Here is an 18,573-nt window from a genome sequence, read left to right on the forward strand (position 1 = left end):
AAAGCATGGAGCTGGGAGATGGAGAGTCATGTGTGAGGATTATCAAGTAGAATTCATAGAAGGAGTAAAGTGTGAAAAAGACTGGAAAGGTAGGAAGGGGTCAGGTTTAGGATTTCCTATTTGATGTTGGTGGTAATAGGGAGTCACTGGAGTTTATTGAGTGTGTGTGGGTGGGGGGGGGATGCTATGGTTAAAACTAAGCTTTTGGAAAATCACTTTGCCAGCTGAGTGGAGGATGAACTGGACTAGGGAGAAACTTGAGGCTGGGAGATGATCCAGAGGACCATTGGAAAAATCCAGATGAGAGGAGACAAGGGCCTGAACTAGGATTGGGGCTATGGGTGTGAAGAGAAGGGCACATACATGAGAAATGTTGTGAAAGTAGAAACAAGGGGGCAGCTAGGTGGTGCAATGGATAAAGCATCAGCCCTGGATTCAGGAGGACCTCAGACACTTGACACTTACTAGCTGTGTGACCCTGGGCAAGTCACTTAACCCTCATTGCCCCACAAAAAAAAAAAAAAAAGAAAAGAAAGTAGAAACAAGATTTGACAACAGATTGTAAGTGGGGTGATTGAGACTGAGGATTCAAGTATGATGTCAAAGTTTCAAGCCTGGTGGTGCCTTTGACATTAAAAAGAAGTTCAGAAGATGAGAGGGTATGGGAAGAAAGCTAATGAGTTCTGACTTGGGCATGCTGAGTTTGGAATGCCTATGGGCTATGCGGCCAAAAGGCAGGTGATGGTGTGGGACTAGCGCTAGATACATAGATCTGGGAATTAGCTGCATATATGGAAGCTGAAAGGAGCACCAAGTGAAATAGTATAGAGGGAAAAGAAAAGAGGATTCAGGACAGCCTTGGCAAGGACACTAGGGTGAGTGGGCATGACCTGAGTAAAGAATTGAATAAGGAAACTGAGAAGCGGTCAGAGAGTAGTGTCATGGAAACCAAGAGACGAGAGAGTATCTGAGAGGAGATGATCAATATTAAAGGCTGCAGAGAAGGCTGAAGATTGAGAAAGGATCATTAGATTTGTCAGTGAAGACATCACTGGTAACTCTGGAGAAGGCAGTTTCATTTGAGTATTGAGGATGGAAGGCAGATGGAGGCTTTGGAAGAGAATGAGGGAAGAGGGAGTAGAAGCCATGTGTTTAGATGACCTCAAGTAGTTCAGCTGAGGATGGATGTTAGATATTAGGTGACAGCTAGTGGGGATGAGTGGATTAAGCAGGGTTGGTTTGTTTGTTTTTTGGTGAGGCAATTGGGGTTAAGTGACTTGCCCAGGGTCACACAGCTACTAAGTGTTAAGTGTCTGAGGCTAGATTTGAACTCAGGTCCCCCTGACTCCAGGACCGGTGCTCTATCCACTGCGCCACCTAGCTGCCCCTTAAGCAGGGGTTTTAAAGACACTACCAGCAGAACCCAGTGCCCCGTGTCCTTTCATTGCAGAGTAAACCTGACCTGCAAACTCTGGCATGCAGCACATTGACCAACCCACAGGTATTCCCTACCAGTAAGACCTGTCTGGAGCATTCAGGACTCCTTGTTGGTTTGGTGTCTTTTGCTAGAGGACATTTCTGGTGCCCCAAAGGTCTCAAAGATCTAAATGTTTTGGGGTGTGGTGGGGTGGGAAGTGGTGGGGCCAAGGGTTTGGAAAGTACATTCCATTCACCAAAAAACCCTAACATGTGGGTGAAAATTTGCTGGGGGCAGAACCTTATCTTAGCAACTCAGGGGGGCACAATAAAGAACAGAAACATTCCTGAGCTCAAGGAGCTCACACACTGAATAGGGAGATAGCAAATCATGGTGTAAAGGTGAGAAAAAAGAAAACACAACACACATAAATACATATATACATACACACATATATATATACACATATGTATGTATGTCTAGAAGTCTAGATCTCTATCTTTATCTATCTAGAGACAGAGATGCATATATGTTTCTTGACTCAGTAAGTCTCTCACTTAGCTCTCCCTTCTCTGAGCTCCTCCAGTATTTAGGATTCAGCCCAGAGTTTGGCACCTAACAGGTTTTAGAACTACAACGTGTAGCCTCAGGAATGTCTAGAAGGCAAGGGATCCAAGTCCTCAGCCTACCTTAGGGCATTTAATTAGCACTGAAGGTACTAAGTACTTCATATACACATGCAAGTGTATTTAAGTATAATTGCAGAAGTACAAGGATATATTAATTGAAAGAGGGTCATTAGGGAGAACTTCCTGAAGAGGGTGGATGGTCTTGGGGATACCTGGGTAGGGAACCACGTCTTGGTAGCAAAAATCATGCAGTATGAGTGTCCCAATCAATGGATAAAACATTTATTAAGCGCCTACTGTGTGCCAAGGGCTATGCTAAACGGTGGGGATACAAAAAAAGGTAAACACAGTCCCTGCCCTCAAGGGGCTTACAGTCTAACGGGGAGGGGGCGGGGGGGGGGGAGACAACACGTGAATCACTAGGTGCACGCAAGATTTGCCCAGAGTGGATGCAGAGTCATCTGAAAAAGACGGAGCGGTCACGGATGGCACCGCGCAGGAGATGACTTTCTCTTTTATAAAAAATGTAAACCCCATCAAGGACCGCCTGCAAACCACTCCGTTATCTGCACTTCCCTCGTGTCAGCTGATTGAAGGCACTTCATAAGGGTGGGAGGAGGGAGCGGGGCGTGAAGTCAAGGTGGGTGTGGATTTCTCCCCAGGGACTGACTCTTCAAGCCTGAGCCTGCGCAGTAGATCTTTCCACACCGGCGATTATCCAACCACTAACGCCGTCTCCCGGAGCCAACGGCCTATTTGGCGATAAACTACAACTCCCAATAGGCTGCGCGCCCCCCCGCCGCACGCAATCTCTCGCGACGTTGGCAGTCTTGGAGGGGGTACAGGCTTGGGAACTGAAGTGTCGCGAGATTTGGCAGGCCGGTGGGAGTCGTACCTGGCTTGGGGGTGAGGCGGCAAGCGAGTTCGTCCCCGAGGGCGGGGGTGGGGTGGGGCGGGAAACGGGACTGGGGAATGAAGGTGGGCTGGACTGGGGGCTCGTAGGATCTCATATGTTTGAGCCGGAAGGGGCCTTTAAGGTCAGAGAGTCACGTTACAGATGAGGAAACTGAGGCCTAGACAGAGGAAATGAGTCACCCGTGGAGCGGAAGCCCTCAGTGGGAGGGGCTGGTGAGGGGGGGGTGTCTTTATTTCCCCCTCGGCGAAGGAAAGGGTGAAAGGTTGCACCCAAGGTCGCTCTGTGACCTTGAGCAGCAGCACTGGGCCTTAGTTTATGTAGAATATAAATAATATCATATATGATCATCCATAATATATAAATGCTATTAACTATTATCCCATTGAAACCATAGGATGGTAGACAGATATTAATATCATTCATTAATTATACATCATCTATAGAATGATCTACGTGCCAAGCACTCTACCCACCTCCATGGGGCTAGATAATCTAATGCTTTAAGGTTCACGTGCCTGGTGCGGGGCGCGCCTCTCATTTGAGCCGTAAAAATGCTAGTTGTTATTATTAACCATCATCTCCAATGGCAGAACAGGATTCGGTCAGTGGATCCTCACGACAACCCTTCGAGGTCCATGCTGTTGATATTATTATGCCCATTTTGCAGATGAGGACACTGAGGCATACTTGCCCAGGGTCACACTGCTAATAAGGGTCCGAGGTGGGATGAGCTGCCCGGTAAATAGAGGTTTTTAACCGAATAATTCCCTCACTCCTTTGACAAGCTTCTACCCCGCCCTGGGAGGAAGTGTACTTCAGGTTGGAATAGAGGGTTGGGGAATATATGTGGGAAAGGACTTTTGAGGAAATTAAGAGTGTTCTGTGAATCTGAGAGTGTAACTGGAAAAGTGGGAAAAGCCCTAGGTTTGGAATTAGGAGGCCTGGATTTAAACCCAACTAGAATTACTATCTGTGGGACCACAGGCAAATAAATCACTTTAACTTACCTGAATCTCAGTGTCCTCATAATAACCTGAGTATCCACCTCAGATGTGATGTTCATGTGAAATAACTGAGTTTAGTATTTATTAAATCCCTACTGTATGCCAGGCACTACTTAGGAACTAGGGAATACAAAACCAGAAAGGAAATGGTCTCTACCCTCAATCTGTTTCCTTATAAAGAGCTTTTATGCCTATGTAAATGTCAGTTATTGTGAGTCACTGGAAGTCAAATCACCGATTCTGTGTCTAAGAGCTGAGATTCACACTCGGGACCTCTAATTCCAAGTCAGGTATCCTTTCCACTAGACTAGGCTGAGTAGCAAAAACTTGTGCACTGCCCTGTTAGTCAGCTGGGGCAAGGCAGTTGTGTATCTTATGCAAATCCTGGAAATGAATAAGCATACTGTTATTGGCACCAGAAACCTGGAGCCTTCAGTGGCATATCTGCTGCTTAGTATAGCAGACCTGGACTGAGAAACTGAGACCTTAAAAGTCATTCGGAGGGGGCAGCTAGGTGGCGCAGTGGATAGAGCACCGGCCCTGGAGTCAGGAGGACCTGAGTTCAAATCCGGCCTTAGACACTTGACACTTACTAGCTGTGTGACCCTGGGCAAGTCACTTAACCCCAATTGCCTCACTAAAAAAAAAAAAGTCATTCGGTTTAACCTTCTCATTTGATATAGACGAAGAACACGAGAGGTTAAATGCCTTGCTTAAGCAAGGTCACTCAGATTGTAAGTATTAAAGCCTTGATACATCACTATATAAACACTCTTGTGCTACAGAGAGCAGAATTATAAAAAGTATGTTCTTGAATTAGGTGCATTTATAAATGTAATGTTTACACACACATTATAATGTATTGTACTGTTCAGCAGAGTAAGATTCAGACTCTCTCTAGTCTGGGAGGTGGACCATTATTACTTAATGGAATAAAGGGTTAGAATAACTATAGGAAATAAATCATTTGCTTTGCCTTACCTTTTATTGATGAATGAAGTGGTCTAGGATTTCCTGCTGTGAGAGAAGTTCCCCTTCTTTTGTAGGGTGACTTACTTAGGAAGTAGTTTTGATACAAAAACATATTGGGGGGCAGCTGGGGGGCAGCTAGGCGCTGCAGTGGATAGAGCACCAGCCCTGGAGTCAGGAAGACCTGAGTTCAAACCTGGCCTCAGATGCTTGACACTTACTAGCTGTGTGACCCTGGGCAAGTCACTTAACCCCAATTGCCTCACCAAAAAATATATATGTGTGTGTGTGTGTGTGTGTGTGTGTGTGTATTGGAGTGTTCAATGGGCTTCTGTAAGATAGGGTGTTGACCTACAGGAAGGATACTGCACCTTTGGAGTTTCTGGGTCATTACCTTGCCAAAAGAAAGCTCATCTAAATGCCAATTACACCATTTGTCTCTGGTTGTCCACTGGGGGCATCGTCCATCTTCATCTTCATCTTTTTTAACCTTTTGTTGTTCATAGCTTGCTAGGAACCTCCAGAGGTCATTTAGTCAGTCAAAAACTGCCCTTCTTTTCCCCCTCACTCCCTACTCCAGCCAGGCACTCAGGCTGATCCCTTTCTCTGAGGCCAGCTTCTATCCCTGCCAGGAAGTATTTGAAGAGACTCCACAGCAGATGCTAGCTTTTGGCACAGTAACAGTAATACCTAATATTCATATACCACTTTATAGCTTACAAAACAGGAAATTTATATATATAGTGTTATTTCATTTGATCCACACAATGTCTCTGGTGAGGTACACAGCGCAGGCATACTCACTCCCATTTTATGGATCAGGAAACAGGTTCACAGAGGGTGACTCATCTCAAAGGTCCTAGCCAGATTTAATAGTCTCTGGGTCTGACTTAGTAAATGTTGGAGCCAGAATTCAAAACCAGGCATCCTGATTCTTTTTTCACTATTCTTTGTGCTATTACACTTAAAAAAGGCAGTAGAAGGAGCAGCTAGGTGGTGCAGTGGTTAGAGCACTGGACCTGGAGTCAGGAAGACCTGAGTTCAAACCTGGCCTCAGACACTTAACACTTACTAGCTGTGTGACCCTGGGCAAGTCACTTAACACCAATTGCCTCACCAAAAAACCCCCAAAAAACCAACAAACGGCAGTAGATCTGGAATCCCAAGACAGCCAAATTCTGGCTCCCTCACTTTGTTCCCCCCTGTGGTTTTCTTCTCATCTTTTTTTTTTTTTTTAATTAGTGAGGCAATTGGGGTTAAGTGACTTGCCCAGGGTCACACGGCTAGTAAGTGTTAAGTGTCTGAGGCTGGATTTGAACTCAGGTTCTCCTGACTCCAGGGCCAGTGCTCTATCCACTGCGCCACCTAGCTGCCCCTCTTCTCATCTTTAAAGTAAGGGTAACAATATCTACCCTGTGTTCTCTACAGGGTTATGGCAAATTAAGGTAACTGCAAAATGTTTTAAAAGCCATCATACACTTTGTACGTAAAATTTCAGCTCTCTTATTACTATTATTAGTAGCAGTGGTAGTTAACATTTATATAATGCTTTAAGGTCTGCAAAGTACTTTACATATGTTAATTAATTTATTACCTGTGACTAAGGGTTATTGACTGGATTTTTGACTGAGCTGATACTGTATTTTGTTGCCCATAGCTTCCATGCTGGATTCTACTTAAAATACCCTTGAGGTTTTGTGCTTAACTGTTTTCCTTTTGTCACAAAGGAGGGTTCAGCTTAGGAGGTGAAGGGAGTATTTCCAGAAGTTATTGTGATACAAAAACAGAAAGTATCAATAAAACCTCTTTTAAACAAATAAACGGAAAATTTCCCTCCTTCTTGAAAATTAGCCTTTTCCCCTTTCCATAAAAATCTTTAGAAGACACTTGTGACTAGCTTAATGCCTTGTCTGAATCCTACCTGCTGCAGTTTAAGCCAGTTTTTTGTTCGGGTACCTTTAAAACCACTACAACAGAAAAGAGGCCCCCTGTTAACTATGCTATGTTGACAGGTGGGGTCAGCTTATAGGGGGCATCAGCTTCAAGGCTAGGAAACCACTGGGGCTTTCAAGGTTTCATTAGGCGGTAGATTGGAAGCTTATGGAAGGTAGGAACAATTTCATTTTTGGTTTTGAATCTTACACGGAGTAGACACTTCGTCCCAGTTAGCCAACTGTTTGAATTTGAGCCAAGAATTTTCACCTTATGTGACTTGGTGCCCTTGTGAACAGACCTGGGGGGAAGATAGAGGTTAGGCACTCCAGCCCACTGTGTCAATACATGAGTCCAAGCTCTGAGGTTGGATTCGAACTTAGGACCTACTGAATCCAAGGTTGGTGCTTTATCCACTGTGCCACCTAGCTGCCCTTGGGGTATCTTAGTTTAAACCATCTAATTTGTACCTCCTCCGATCCCTCACTCCCATTTCTGCAGATTTGCTCCAGGGCAATAGGAAGGTTTTCTACAAGGGAGGGAACCCAACTCTGGGATTATTTGCTTTTGTCTTTGTTATGCCTAGAACAGTGCCTGGCACTTAATAAAAACGGATTGATTCATGAATGGGTGGAACAAGCGTTTATTAAGCACTTACTATGTGCTTAACCTGGGTCTAAAGATAGAGACCGGACCTGTGATTTCCTTGACACAGAGGAGTCCAGGGTGAGGAAGCTGCCTCTACCAGTGCAGGGCAGGATTGTCTCTCTCTGGTTCGAGAGAGTCCTGAGAGGGTAAGTGACTTTGCTGGGGTCACACAGCCCTCAGTGTCAGAGTAGGATAGGCCTTGAACGCTGCTCTTCGGGGCTTCAGAGTTGGCTCTCTCGCTGTGTCCCAGCTGCCCTGGGGATACAGAGGCAAACGGAAGCAGCCGCTGTCTCTCGAGGAGCAGGTGTTCTACTGGGTAAGAGGATGGAAGGGAAGGGGCACACAAGGAGTACAGAAATCAGTCCATAATTTTTTTTTCCAAATAGGGCAGAGCACTACCAGCTGGGGCTGAGACAGAACAGTTTTGCTCATTCACTGTGTTAGGGAGGGGCCCAGTTCTGGGGAGTAGACAAAAGAAAGAAAAGACTGGCTTCCTGCCCTGAAGCTGAACTGATTTCTCCAGGGTCACCTGCTCTCCAGAGGTGATGATGAGAACATGATGAGAAAACTCTTGAGAGTGAAGATGAAACCCAATCCCCAAACAGAAACCGGGAGCTCCTCTTCACTCTTGTTGGTCCTGGCAGATACTGGCTCCAGGATTGGGGTCCAGCCTTTGGTTGTCTCCCCTCCAGCATAGAACCCACCTCTTCCTTCCTTTGGGAACTGCCAAGGGGGAGAGTGTCTTCTTTGGAGGACAAGCCCTGGAGGGGCTCTCCCCACCAGCTGGCAAGCCAGGCTGGTTTTCCCAGCGCAGCTGGTTGAAGGATTCCCTATAGCCCAGCAGTGGTTACTTATGCTTAAAAATAAGATAGATTGTTTCCTTTTGTTTTTATATCATCACAGCTATTTCTGGATTCTGAGACTTGACTACAGTTGTTAGCTGAGCCTCCCCCAATCACTTTGTATTTTCTCATCTGTGTACAGGTTGCTTCCCCAGAAGAAGATAAGCCTCTTCCAAGTTGGGCCTGTTTGTACTTTAAATATTACTTTCATTATCTGCCTCACAGGCTTTCACAAATCTAATCCACTGAATTGCGTATCACCCCTTCCAGCCCCAAGCAGGACAGAACTCTCTCCTAACAAAAAACAAACAAACCCCAAAGCTCTTCAAACAGACAAACAAAAACCCCAGCCCATCTGCTGATGGTGTAAATAGTCTGATGGAGATATGTTCATTATTTTCAGGAATCATCATTGATTTTTTCAGTTACTCAGAGTTCCTTCAGTTTAATGCTCTTTTTATTTTATATCACTTATATCATTGGATAAAGTATATTGTTCTTATAGTACTATGTATTTCATCCTGCATCAGCTATTTCTTTGAATTCTTCATATCATCTGTCACAGGGGAAAGAGGTATGTGTATGTATGTGTATGGGGGGGGAGTCCTTAGGTATTCCTCTGTAAAGAATTAAGAATTACACTCTCACACACAGTCCATTTAGAATTAAAATGGTCCCTTATTGGGCGCTAGAGAAAGTGACCAAGAAGGAAGTCAAGATGTAGCCTCAAGGAGAGAAGATGGTTTAAAGATTGACATCTTCCTCCCAGAACAGAAGAAAAGCAAGAGCTTTTATAGGCCATAGATGGGGGGACCACCTGACAATGGAAAGTTCCTTTTGGGGGGTGGGGGTGGGGAAAGCTTGGATGCTCATCATTCCTGAGAATCTGGGGGGATTATTGTTTAGGAATGGTGGCCCTGACCTCTGGAGTTATCTCTGTCTCCTAGCTTAGGGTAGTAGCCAAGCCTAACCAACTTTCCCACTATAGAATTTCTCTCCCCTCACTTCTTAGGTGTATCTGTCCTAATATCTCGTTGGCCAAGCTAAACTTTAATAGTTCCTTGACTCCTTAATATATCCTAATTTATCCTAATAGAGTCCCCTGGCATCATCCATTTCTTATTACTTGATAATCTTTTGGTACATTCATTTGGTGGTTAGTTTTTCAAATGGGCAGTCCTACCCATCTCCCCAGGCCATCACTGATAACCTAGATCAGGCTGCCTCTTCTGGGCAGGGGTCTTTATACAGAAGAGTAGATAGAAGAAGCCCAGAGAACCAAAAAATAACTTATGTATACCTAATACCCTTTGCTCAAGTCACTCCTCAATAGAAGTTTGGGAGTAGGGAGGTGTCAGTCAGGGATTTCTCTTCCTCCCTTAAACATGGCCATGGGGAGCCAGGGTCTGTTAGGAGAGAAGCAGGGTTCTCCAGTGGGCATCCAGTTTCTTTCATGGCAGGTTCTTTAGATGCTGTTAGGCCCCAAACCTAGTGGCAGTGCCCTTTTAGTTTTATGTTGTTGTTTCCATTCATTCAACAAGTACTTTATTTTATTAGTAATTTACCATTTGCAAGGCGCTGAGGATCATCAAGGCAAAAAAGGAAATATTCCCTACCCTTTGAGGTGCTTAAGTTTTTCTAGACACCTCCTTTTGCTCACAACTCTTCCAATCTTTTAAAAAAAAATAAACATTCTTATTTATAGCTTTGAGTTCTAATTTTTATCCCTTCTTCCCTCCCTCCCCAATCCCCTCTCTGAGGTGACAAGCAATCAGATATGGGTTATACACATGTGATTACGTAAAACATTACCATATTAGTCATTTTGTATATGAAAATTTAAAAGAGAAAAATGAAAGTGAAAAATAGCCTGCTTCAGTCTGTGTTCAGTCAATATCACTTCTTTCTTTGGAGGTGGATGGTGTCATCAATAGTCCTTTGGGATTATCTTGGATCATTGTATTGTTGAGGATAGTCAAGTTGTTCACAGCTCTTCATCAAACAAAATTTCTGTCTCTGTGTACAATGTTCTCTTGGTTCTGTTCACTTCACTAGACATCAGTTCACCCAAGTCTTTCCAGGTCTTTTTGAAGTCGTCCTGCTTGTTATTTCTGATACCACAATAATATTCCATCACCAACATACACCATAGCTTGTTTAGCCATTCCCCAATGGATGGACATTCCTTTGATTTCCAATTTGTAGCCACCACAAAAATCTGCTATAAATATTTTTGTACAAATAGGTCTTTTTCTCTTTTGGGGGATGTCTCTGGGATCCAGTGGTATTGCTGGATCAAAGGGTATTCACAGTTCTATAGCCCTTTGGGCATAGTTCCAAATTGCTCTCCAGAATGGTTGGATCTTTTCACAACTCCATCAGCAGTGGATTAGCATCCCAGCTTTCCCACATCCCCTCCAACATCCAATATTTTCCATTTTTGCTTTATTTGTCAGTCTGATAGGTGTGAGGTGATACCTTAGACAACTCTTCCAATCTTGAGCTCTAAATGTAGCTTACACTCCATGCTTAGCACTGTGGGCCATATCATCTTGTTCACAGATGGTTTCTTAGTGTATGAATCTTGTTCCCATATAGTGTGCTCTGTGAGGGAACAACATATTCTCCCATTACTTTCATGGACCTAGTAGTGCTATTTTAGTAGTTGTCCATTAGGTGGCTGGCTTTTCCTGGTCCTTCTCTACCAAAATTGCAGGTTTTCACATGATAGTCTTTGAGAAATCTTTTCTAGCCACAATGATTCAGCTCGGTTTGGTTCAATAAGCATTTATTAGGCACTAGTTGTGTGCTGTCCTAGATATTGAGGATAGCGAAAGAATTTCTGCCTTACTTGGGAGAAGAAACAACATGTATGTAGGTAAATATAAAGTAATTTCTAGGGGAAGAACACAAGCCTAATGTGAAGGGCAATTTGTTAATAATGGAACAAGAGTTCCAGAGGGTGCAATGGTAGGATGAGGAAAACTAGGACCTCTGGAGACATGGGGCTGACATGGACGCATATATACATACATGTACATATGTACACATACATAATACAGACAGACAGACATGAGTCGAAAACAAAACAAGATGATTCCCTTAGCAATAAGAGTGTCCTGGAGGCCTTGAGGAATTTGGAGAGAACTCTTGAGCTTGCTTCCCCACCAAGTAGTGGGTTTTGCCTCTGCCATCTTGGCAGAATAGCTCTCTGTGTAGTATTTTATTCTTTAAACATGCTGTTTACAAACATAAACAGTGAAGCTTTTAGTTAAGATTCCCGATACCAATTTTTAGCTCTAGTTAGGTGGCCCTAACTCTCTTCGTCAGGGATAAGAACTGAGAACATGTTCTTTGCTCTGTTTTAGGTCCTGAACACTGCTGCCACGGTACCTCATGGAGTCTAGGGCAGCCCCAGGGCCTGATGCCACTGCAGCCTGTTTAGGGCCAATGCCTGCATCAGGAACAGCTATATCATCAATGAAGAATAATATCCACGTTCTTGTGGGAGTCACTGGGAGTGTGGCTGCCTTAAAGCTGCCTCTTCTGGTCACTGGCCTTTTAGAGATTCCAGGGGTAAGTGTTACCAAATAAAGTCCTGAATGAGCTCATGAAGAAGAGAAAGTCCCATGTCTCTCCCCATGCCACTTACTAACTGTTTAAGGTGCCAGGGTTAAATGGGGTTAGGATTACTTTTATCAGGGGCAGCTAGGTGGCACAGTGGATAAAGCACTGGACCTGGATTCAGGAGGACCTGAGTTCAAATCTGGCCTCAGACACTTAACAATTGCTAGCTGTGTGACCCTGGGCAAGTCATTTAACCCTCATTGCCCCACCAAAAAAAAAAAAGTAAAAAAAAGATTACTTTCATCAATCAGTTGAAAAATATTTATTCAGAGGCTGGAAGAGGAGAGAACATAGCCTTTGGTTTTCATAATTGTTTGTATGTCATCTCCCCTATTAAATAATGAGTTTCTTGAGGGTAGGGATAGTTTCGTGTATATCTTTCTTTGTATCTCCTGCTTCTGAGCATGGTTCTTATCACAAAATAAGGCTTAATAAATGCTTCTTGACTGTAGGATGCTTTAGACATTAAACCAGCATTTATTAATTGCTTACTTTGTGCCAGGCACTGAGCTAAACCTGGGGATACAAAAACAAGTAAAAAAGAAAGACAAGCCCTGCCCTCGGGGAACTTAGATTCTAATAGGGAAAGACAACACACCAAAGTCAACTCAGAAGGGAGGGAGGGAGGGAGACAAGGGTAACCTCATGGTTAGGGGCATGGTTTGGAAGTCAGGAACAGGGCTGGGAAGGTAATGAGGGCTCTTCGGGCCCTCCTTCACAAAGTATAGACTGAGGAGGAACTCAGCAATGGGATGAGGGAGGCAGGCAGGCCTTTGGGTAGGGTATCCTGGGTTTCAAAGACCAAATGGATGGTTGGATATTCCTGGGCATAAGGTATTAGGTGGGCTGAGAAAGTGGCAGAGGCATGGTGTGACGTTTAACATCTAATGTATATGGTCACCTTTTTCCTTTCCCTAGTTTAGGGAAAACTAGCTAGTGTTTACTTATAAATTAGAAACCTTAGCACCAAGTTTGGCATTAAGCATTTATTAAAGAGTAAAGAGAGAACATGTGGAGTTCAGAAAGATAGCAAAGCTCATCTACCCCAAGAGTTCAGCCCGGCCTCCTTCTTCTCCTTCCCTTCTGCCACCAACACGAGGTTCCAGCCACGAAAGAGAAAGAGCCGGAGAGCCGGCAGCCCTTCCTACTTCCTGCCTCTCTCCCCTCGGAGAGGCCATCCTTCAGCATCACCCAAATCCATTGGTTCACTGGACTTGAGGGTGGTCACATTGTTGAGTTCAGTCCTTAACTTCTGAGAACAATACCCTCTTAAAGACTGGCCAGGTATGGTTTCAATGTAATTAACTTTAAGTGGGTTAGTTAGTCACTCTCAGGCTCACTTAATTCAATCAATCTAGATCAGTCTCCTCTGGTCAGTGCCTTTGGGCGTTGGCAAATCTCACAATGGTTTATTAAGACCTAGTATTCCAGAAGGGTGTGATTGGGGAGCATTTGCTACTGTAATAAGTGATATGGGCATTCAGAAAAGGGAAATTTTGATGTGGGACACTGAGCAATCAAGGTATCACAGGATCACGACATTTTAGAACTGGAGGAGATACTAGAGACCCTTCCATTAAATTCATTTCAATCACACAAGCATCTTTTAAGTCCCTACTCTGTAACAGCAATACTGTAAGATGATCTGCTGTGAATGATTCGGTTACTTTCAGCAATGCAATGATCCAAGACAACTCTGAAGGACTTATGAAAAATACACTCCATCTCCAGAGAGAACTGATGGTATCTAAATAGAGATGGAAGCATAATTTTTTGTTAGTTCCTTTATCTGAAGTTTTGTTTTTGTCTGTTTCCTTAAGTCCCTACTATGTGCCAGACAGTGCTAAGTGCTGGGAATACAAAGAAATGCAAAAAAATACAAATGCAAAGAAATACAAAAAAAAAAAAAAGACTCCCTGTTCTCTAGGAGTGTGCATTCTGATTTGCACTCAACGTTTAAATAACCAGGTTACAGGAGTACAGACACAAAACCAAAACAGTTCCTGGCTTCAGGGAGCTTATATTCTACTCAACGAAGATCATCAGTAATAGTGATAATTTCCTTTTGTATAGTTCTTATTGTCGCAAAATTTTCATGTACGTTTCCTCACTTAGTTCCCCGGGTGCCCCAGGATGGCAGGCAGAGCAAGAATTATTAACCCCATTTTATGGACAATGAACCAGACTTGAGAAGTAAGGTGGCTTCCTCCCAAAGTCATCTTGCTACAGACCTAGAACCCAGTTCCCCTGAATCCCAGACCCATGTTCCTTCTATGCTCTCCCTTACCACTGCTTTACTGATGCTGTCTTTGTACACTGTGGTTTGTGAAGGAGGTAAGGCTTGAACCCCAGAGACAGTGATGCAGCATCTTGTGGAGGTCTCAGTAAAAATTGAGAACAACTCAATTCAACAAGTAGCCTTTCAGCTTGGGGCCTTCTTCATCTCCTTCTGGCTGATAGCTTAGCCTTCTGGTTGTTTTTCTGTCTCTAGTCTTACATCTCAGCCATCACAAGAAGTTCCAGAAATATTAGTGATTTACCCATAGTCACACAGCTAGTAAATGTCAGAGCCAGGATGTGAATCTAGAACCTCCTACTCCATGTCCAGTGTAACGATTAGAATGCTGCCACCTGCTGGAGACTTACTGTAGAAATGCTCTGCCATGAGGTGAAGGTCTCTGAGGGCAAGACCATGCGTTTTTTCTTTGGCGTCAGGAAGTGACGTTTGCTTGTGGGAAGAAGAAGGGGGAGGCTGGTGCACTGGCTGATTCTTTCTTTCCTGTGGACTCTGGCGGAGAGTGGAGCTAGGAATGCTCTCTCCCTTTAATAAATAGAGGAATCTAGGCCTTTCTCTCTCTCTTTACAAAATTCTTATTCTCCTTAATAAATACTTAAAAGTCTAACTCTTGCTAAAGCTTATAATTTATTGGTGACCACTCATTAGATATTTTAGACAGTAGTATAGCTAAAATTTTAGCCTTTACACCAGCATGCTCTCTGCTATACCATGCATCCTATACATAGCGGTCAGGTTAATCTTTCTAATGCAAAGTTCTGCTTAGAAGTCCCCAGGGATTCCCTACTGTCTATAGGATAATAATAACCAACATTTTACATTTATTGTTATTATTATTGCTTTTGTCATTGCCGTAAACAACAGGATAAAGACCGAACTCCTTAGCTTGGTGTTTAGGGCTCTCCAGAACATGACTCCACTTAAATTCAGTGAAAATTTGGTAACTGAGTGCCCATTGTGTGCAAATCACTGTTCTAGCAGCCCTTCCAGCAGCCCAGGTGGGTGTTTGAGGGGGCAAGGAGAAAAATGAAAAAAAAAAAAATGAACATACAGTATGGGGAGGGAGGGAGCATTCTCAACTAGGACCATCAGAAAAAGCTGCCCATTGGAGGGAGCGCCTGAACTGCAGCTGCATTCTAGGCATGGCAGGAGATGAAAGGCTGCATTCAGAGAATGGCAGTTGGACCATTCAGCAGGAATGGAGTGAACTCAGCCTAGAAGAGTTGCCTGTGGCTAGATTGTGAAGGTCATTAAACACTTGGCCAAGGGGTGTGAATTTTATCCTATAAATAATAAGAATCCCTGAAGATTTTTGATAGTGGAGGGACATTGTCAGGAAAGCTGGGAGGAGGCTGGGTTAGAGAGGGGAGAGGCTGGAAGCAGAGAGACCAATTAAAAAGGTATTGCAGAGTCCAGGTGAGAGGCCTTGATGGTTGGTCGGTCCCTACCTCTTTCTGATCCCTTATACAAATTCTGGTTTAGCTAGGCTGCTCTACTTATTTTCCCCATAAAACGCTGTGTTGATTGATTCCCATCTTCCAACCTTTGTACCATATTTCTTTTGGGGGGGGGGGGTTGGACAATGAGGGTTAAGTGACTTGCCCAAGGTCACACAGCTAGTAAGTGTCAAGTGTCTGAGGTCAAATTTGAACTCAGGTCCTCCTGACTCCAGGGCTGGTGCTCTATCCACTGTGTCACCTAGTTGCCCTACCATATTTCTTTTAAAAGCTCTTATTTGTACTCATATCTTTTGTTATTACATCATTGCCTCCCACCCTCAAATATACCCTTCCCACCACCCAGTGAGCCATCCCTTGTAACAGATTTTAAAAAGAAAAAAAAAAGCAATTCAGTAGAATCAGTAAGTGCATCAGTTGTGGCTCATAGTGCTCTTCTACAGCTTTAGTTCTCTACCTCTAAAAAGAGGGGAGGGAAGTTCATTCTCTATTTATTGGTGTTTTCTTTTGTTTGTTTGTTTTGTTTTATTTATTTATTTTGGTGGGGCAATGAGGGTTAAGTGGCTTGCCCAGGGTCACACAGCTAGTAAGTGTCAAGTGTCTGAAGCTGGCCTTGAACTCAGGTCCTCCTGAATCCAGGGCTGGTGTTTTATCCACTTCACCACCTAGCTGCCCCAACCCTGCAACACTTGTAACCATTTATGATTAGATTAGGGATATGTTAGCATTCTCCTGTAAACCTACAGTTTTATTTATTCCCTTTAATTGCTAGTGAAGCATGCCTTCTCTCCCACCAAATCTTAACTCCCATCCAAAGTCTAGTTTAAATCCTCCTTTCTTTCTTTCCTTCTTTCTCTCTCTCTCTCTTTCTTTCTTTCTCTCTTCCTTCCTTCCTTCCTTCCTTCCTTCCTTCCTTCCTTCCTTCCTTCCTTCCTTCCTTCCTTCCTTCCTTCCTTCCTTCCGTCCGTTTGTTTTTTTTGCAGGGCAATGAGGGTTAAGTGACTTGCCCAAGGTCACACAGCTAGCAAGTGTCAAGTGTCTGAGGCCGGATTTGAACTCAGGTCCTCCTGAATCCAGGGCCGGTGCGCCACCTAGCTGCCCCCTAAATCCTCTCATCTTGATAGAGCCTTCCTTGATCCTATCAGACCATATGTCACTCCCTTTCCCTGCTCCAAACTCATTTAGGACATTGAGATACTACCTTATAGGTTACATATTTCCCCAACTAGATTGTAAGCTTCCTGAAGGTAGTGACTGTCGTCTTCTGTTTTGTTCCCCATAACATATAGCACAAAGCTTCCTTCTGGTTGGTGGCTATAAATATTTGTTGGATGGATGGGTGAATAAGTGAATTGATGAAGACTGCTGATTCAGTCCAAGTCCTTGTTTTGCCCCATGTTTCTGACTTGACCATAATGTGTGTGTTCAGTAGGTGGCAGTGTTGATCTAAGGGTGAACACAATGGGCTGAAGCAACCAGCCCCAAACCTTCCTTTCACTTTTCCCTGAAACGTATTCATAAGATTTTAGCTGTGGAAGCCACTTTAGAAATCATCTGAGTCCCAGCCTCCTCATTTTACAAATCAGCTAAACTGAGGCCCCAGGGGAAAGTAACTTGTGGAGGTCATATAGCTACGCAGCATAGTTAGGACTAGCAATTCGTTCTGACCAGACTCTGTGTCTTAGACAAGGTTAGAAAATGGTGCCCCAGTGGGTCATTGCTGATGCACCTGAGTCATTGAGTTTTTACTAAAACATGTGCAACTTGACTTATCAGAGCAGGGGAAGGAATGGAAGAGAATAAAAATTTATAAAGTGCTTACTATGTGTCAGCCACTGTGCTGAGTGTGTTGTTGTTTTTTTAAACTAACATCTCATTTGATCCTCACAACAACACTGGGAGGTAGGTGCTATTATTAGCCCCATTTCACAGAAGATGTTAAGTGACTGGCCCAAAGTCACATAGCTAGTAAGTGCCTGAGATTAGATTTGAACTCAGGTCTTCCTGACTCCAGGCTCAGACTAGCTGTCTTAGATACTTGTGTTCCATGTCATTGAGAACATGTGCCTTTACACAGTCATGTTAACAAGCATCCCTGGTCTGGTCCGTCCCTTTGTGTTGCACTGTAGGCAGCTTATCTCTCCTCACTTCTCTTGCTTATCCCTAGGTTCAGCTCGGCTCTTGACTCTGAAGCCCAGTGCTCTTTCTTCTACATTTTGCTGAACCTCTAGAATTAATCAGAGATTATGTTGAAAGATTCTGTCCAGGTATATTTAGTAGCAGAAGTTAGTCTATTATGTTAACAAGTAAAGGATGCGCTTTTGTGAATAGGATTGGAAGTAAGTACATAAGCACTTCTAAAGTGTTCAGAAATGGGTTGGTGTTTTTTTAAAGTAAGTGAAACATTGCCACTCCAAGCCTGCCCACAGCATTGTTTGCTTAGCAGACTCCTCATTGACAGCACAAAGCTCCTGGCCAAAGCCCCACCAATTCCAAACTGGGGGAATGAGGGTTTACTTTGTTTTTGACTCAGTTCAGCCAGGAAGGACTTTCTCTTTATTCTCCCTACCCCTGGCCCTAATTGCAGCTAGTTAGAGCTGCCCAGACAAGAAGGAAGACAGGGAAAGGAAACTGGTCAGCAGATCTAAAATGTAGGCCAAGTGTGGGATGGAGGTCTGTGATGATATGATGCTAGATAACGTCTCCCAGGCTTGGTTTGGAGCTGTGAGGGGTTCCCCCTGCCATCCCCAGAGCCACCAAGGGATTTAGTTTGTGCCAATGAACTGAGGGAGAGCTGACAAGTAAGGGGGGTGGAGGGTGGTGGTGGCTGTTTACA

At 43.9% G+C, this 18,573-nt stretch overlaps 1 protein-coding gene across 1 annotated transcript in view; it reads left to right on the top strand.

The window, feature by feature from the left end:
• The first annotated feature begins 2,852 nt into the window (after positions 1-2,852).
• Positions 2,853-18,573, top strand: part of PPCDC (phosphopantothenoylcysteine decarboxylase) — a 50,236-nt gene continuing 34,515 nt past the window's right edge. Inside the window, exons 1-2 of the mRNA XM_043985698.1 lie at positions 2,853-2,952; positions 11,726-11,933. Of these exons, the coding sequence (XP_043841633.1) occupies positions 11,754-11,933 (180 nt within the window). The 5' untranslated portion in view covers positions 2,853-2,952; positions 11,726-11,753. The remainder of the gene's footprint in view (positions 2,953-11,725; positions 11,934-18,573) is intronic.

The sequence above is a fragment of the Dromiciops gliroides genome, chromosome 2, assembly GCF_019393635.1.
Source record: "Dromiciops gliroides isolate mDroGli1 chromosome 2, mDroGli1.pri, whole genome shotgun sequence".
Lineage (NCBI taxonomy): Eukaryota > Metazoa > Chordata > Mammalia > Microbiotheria > Microbiotheriidae > Dromiciops > Dromiciops gliroides.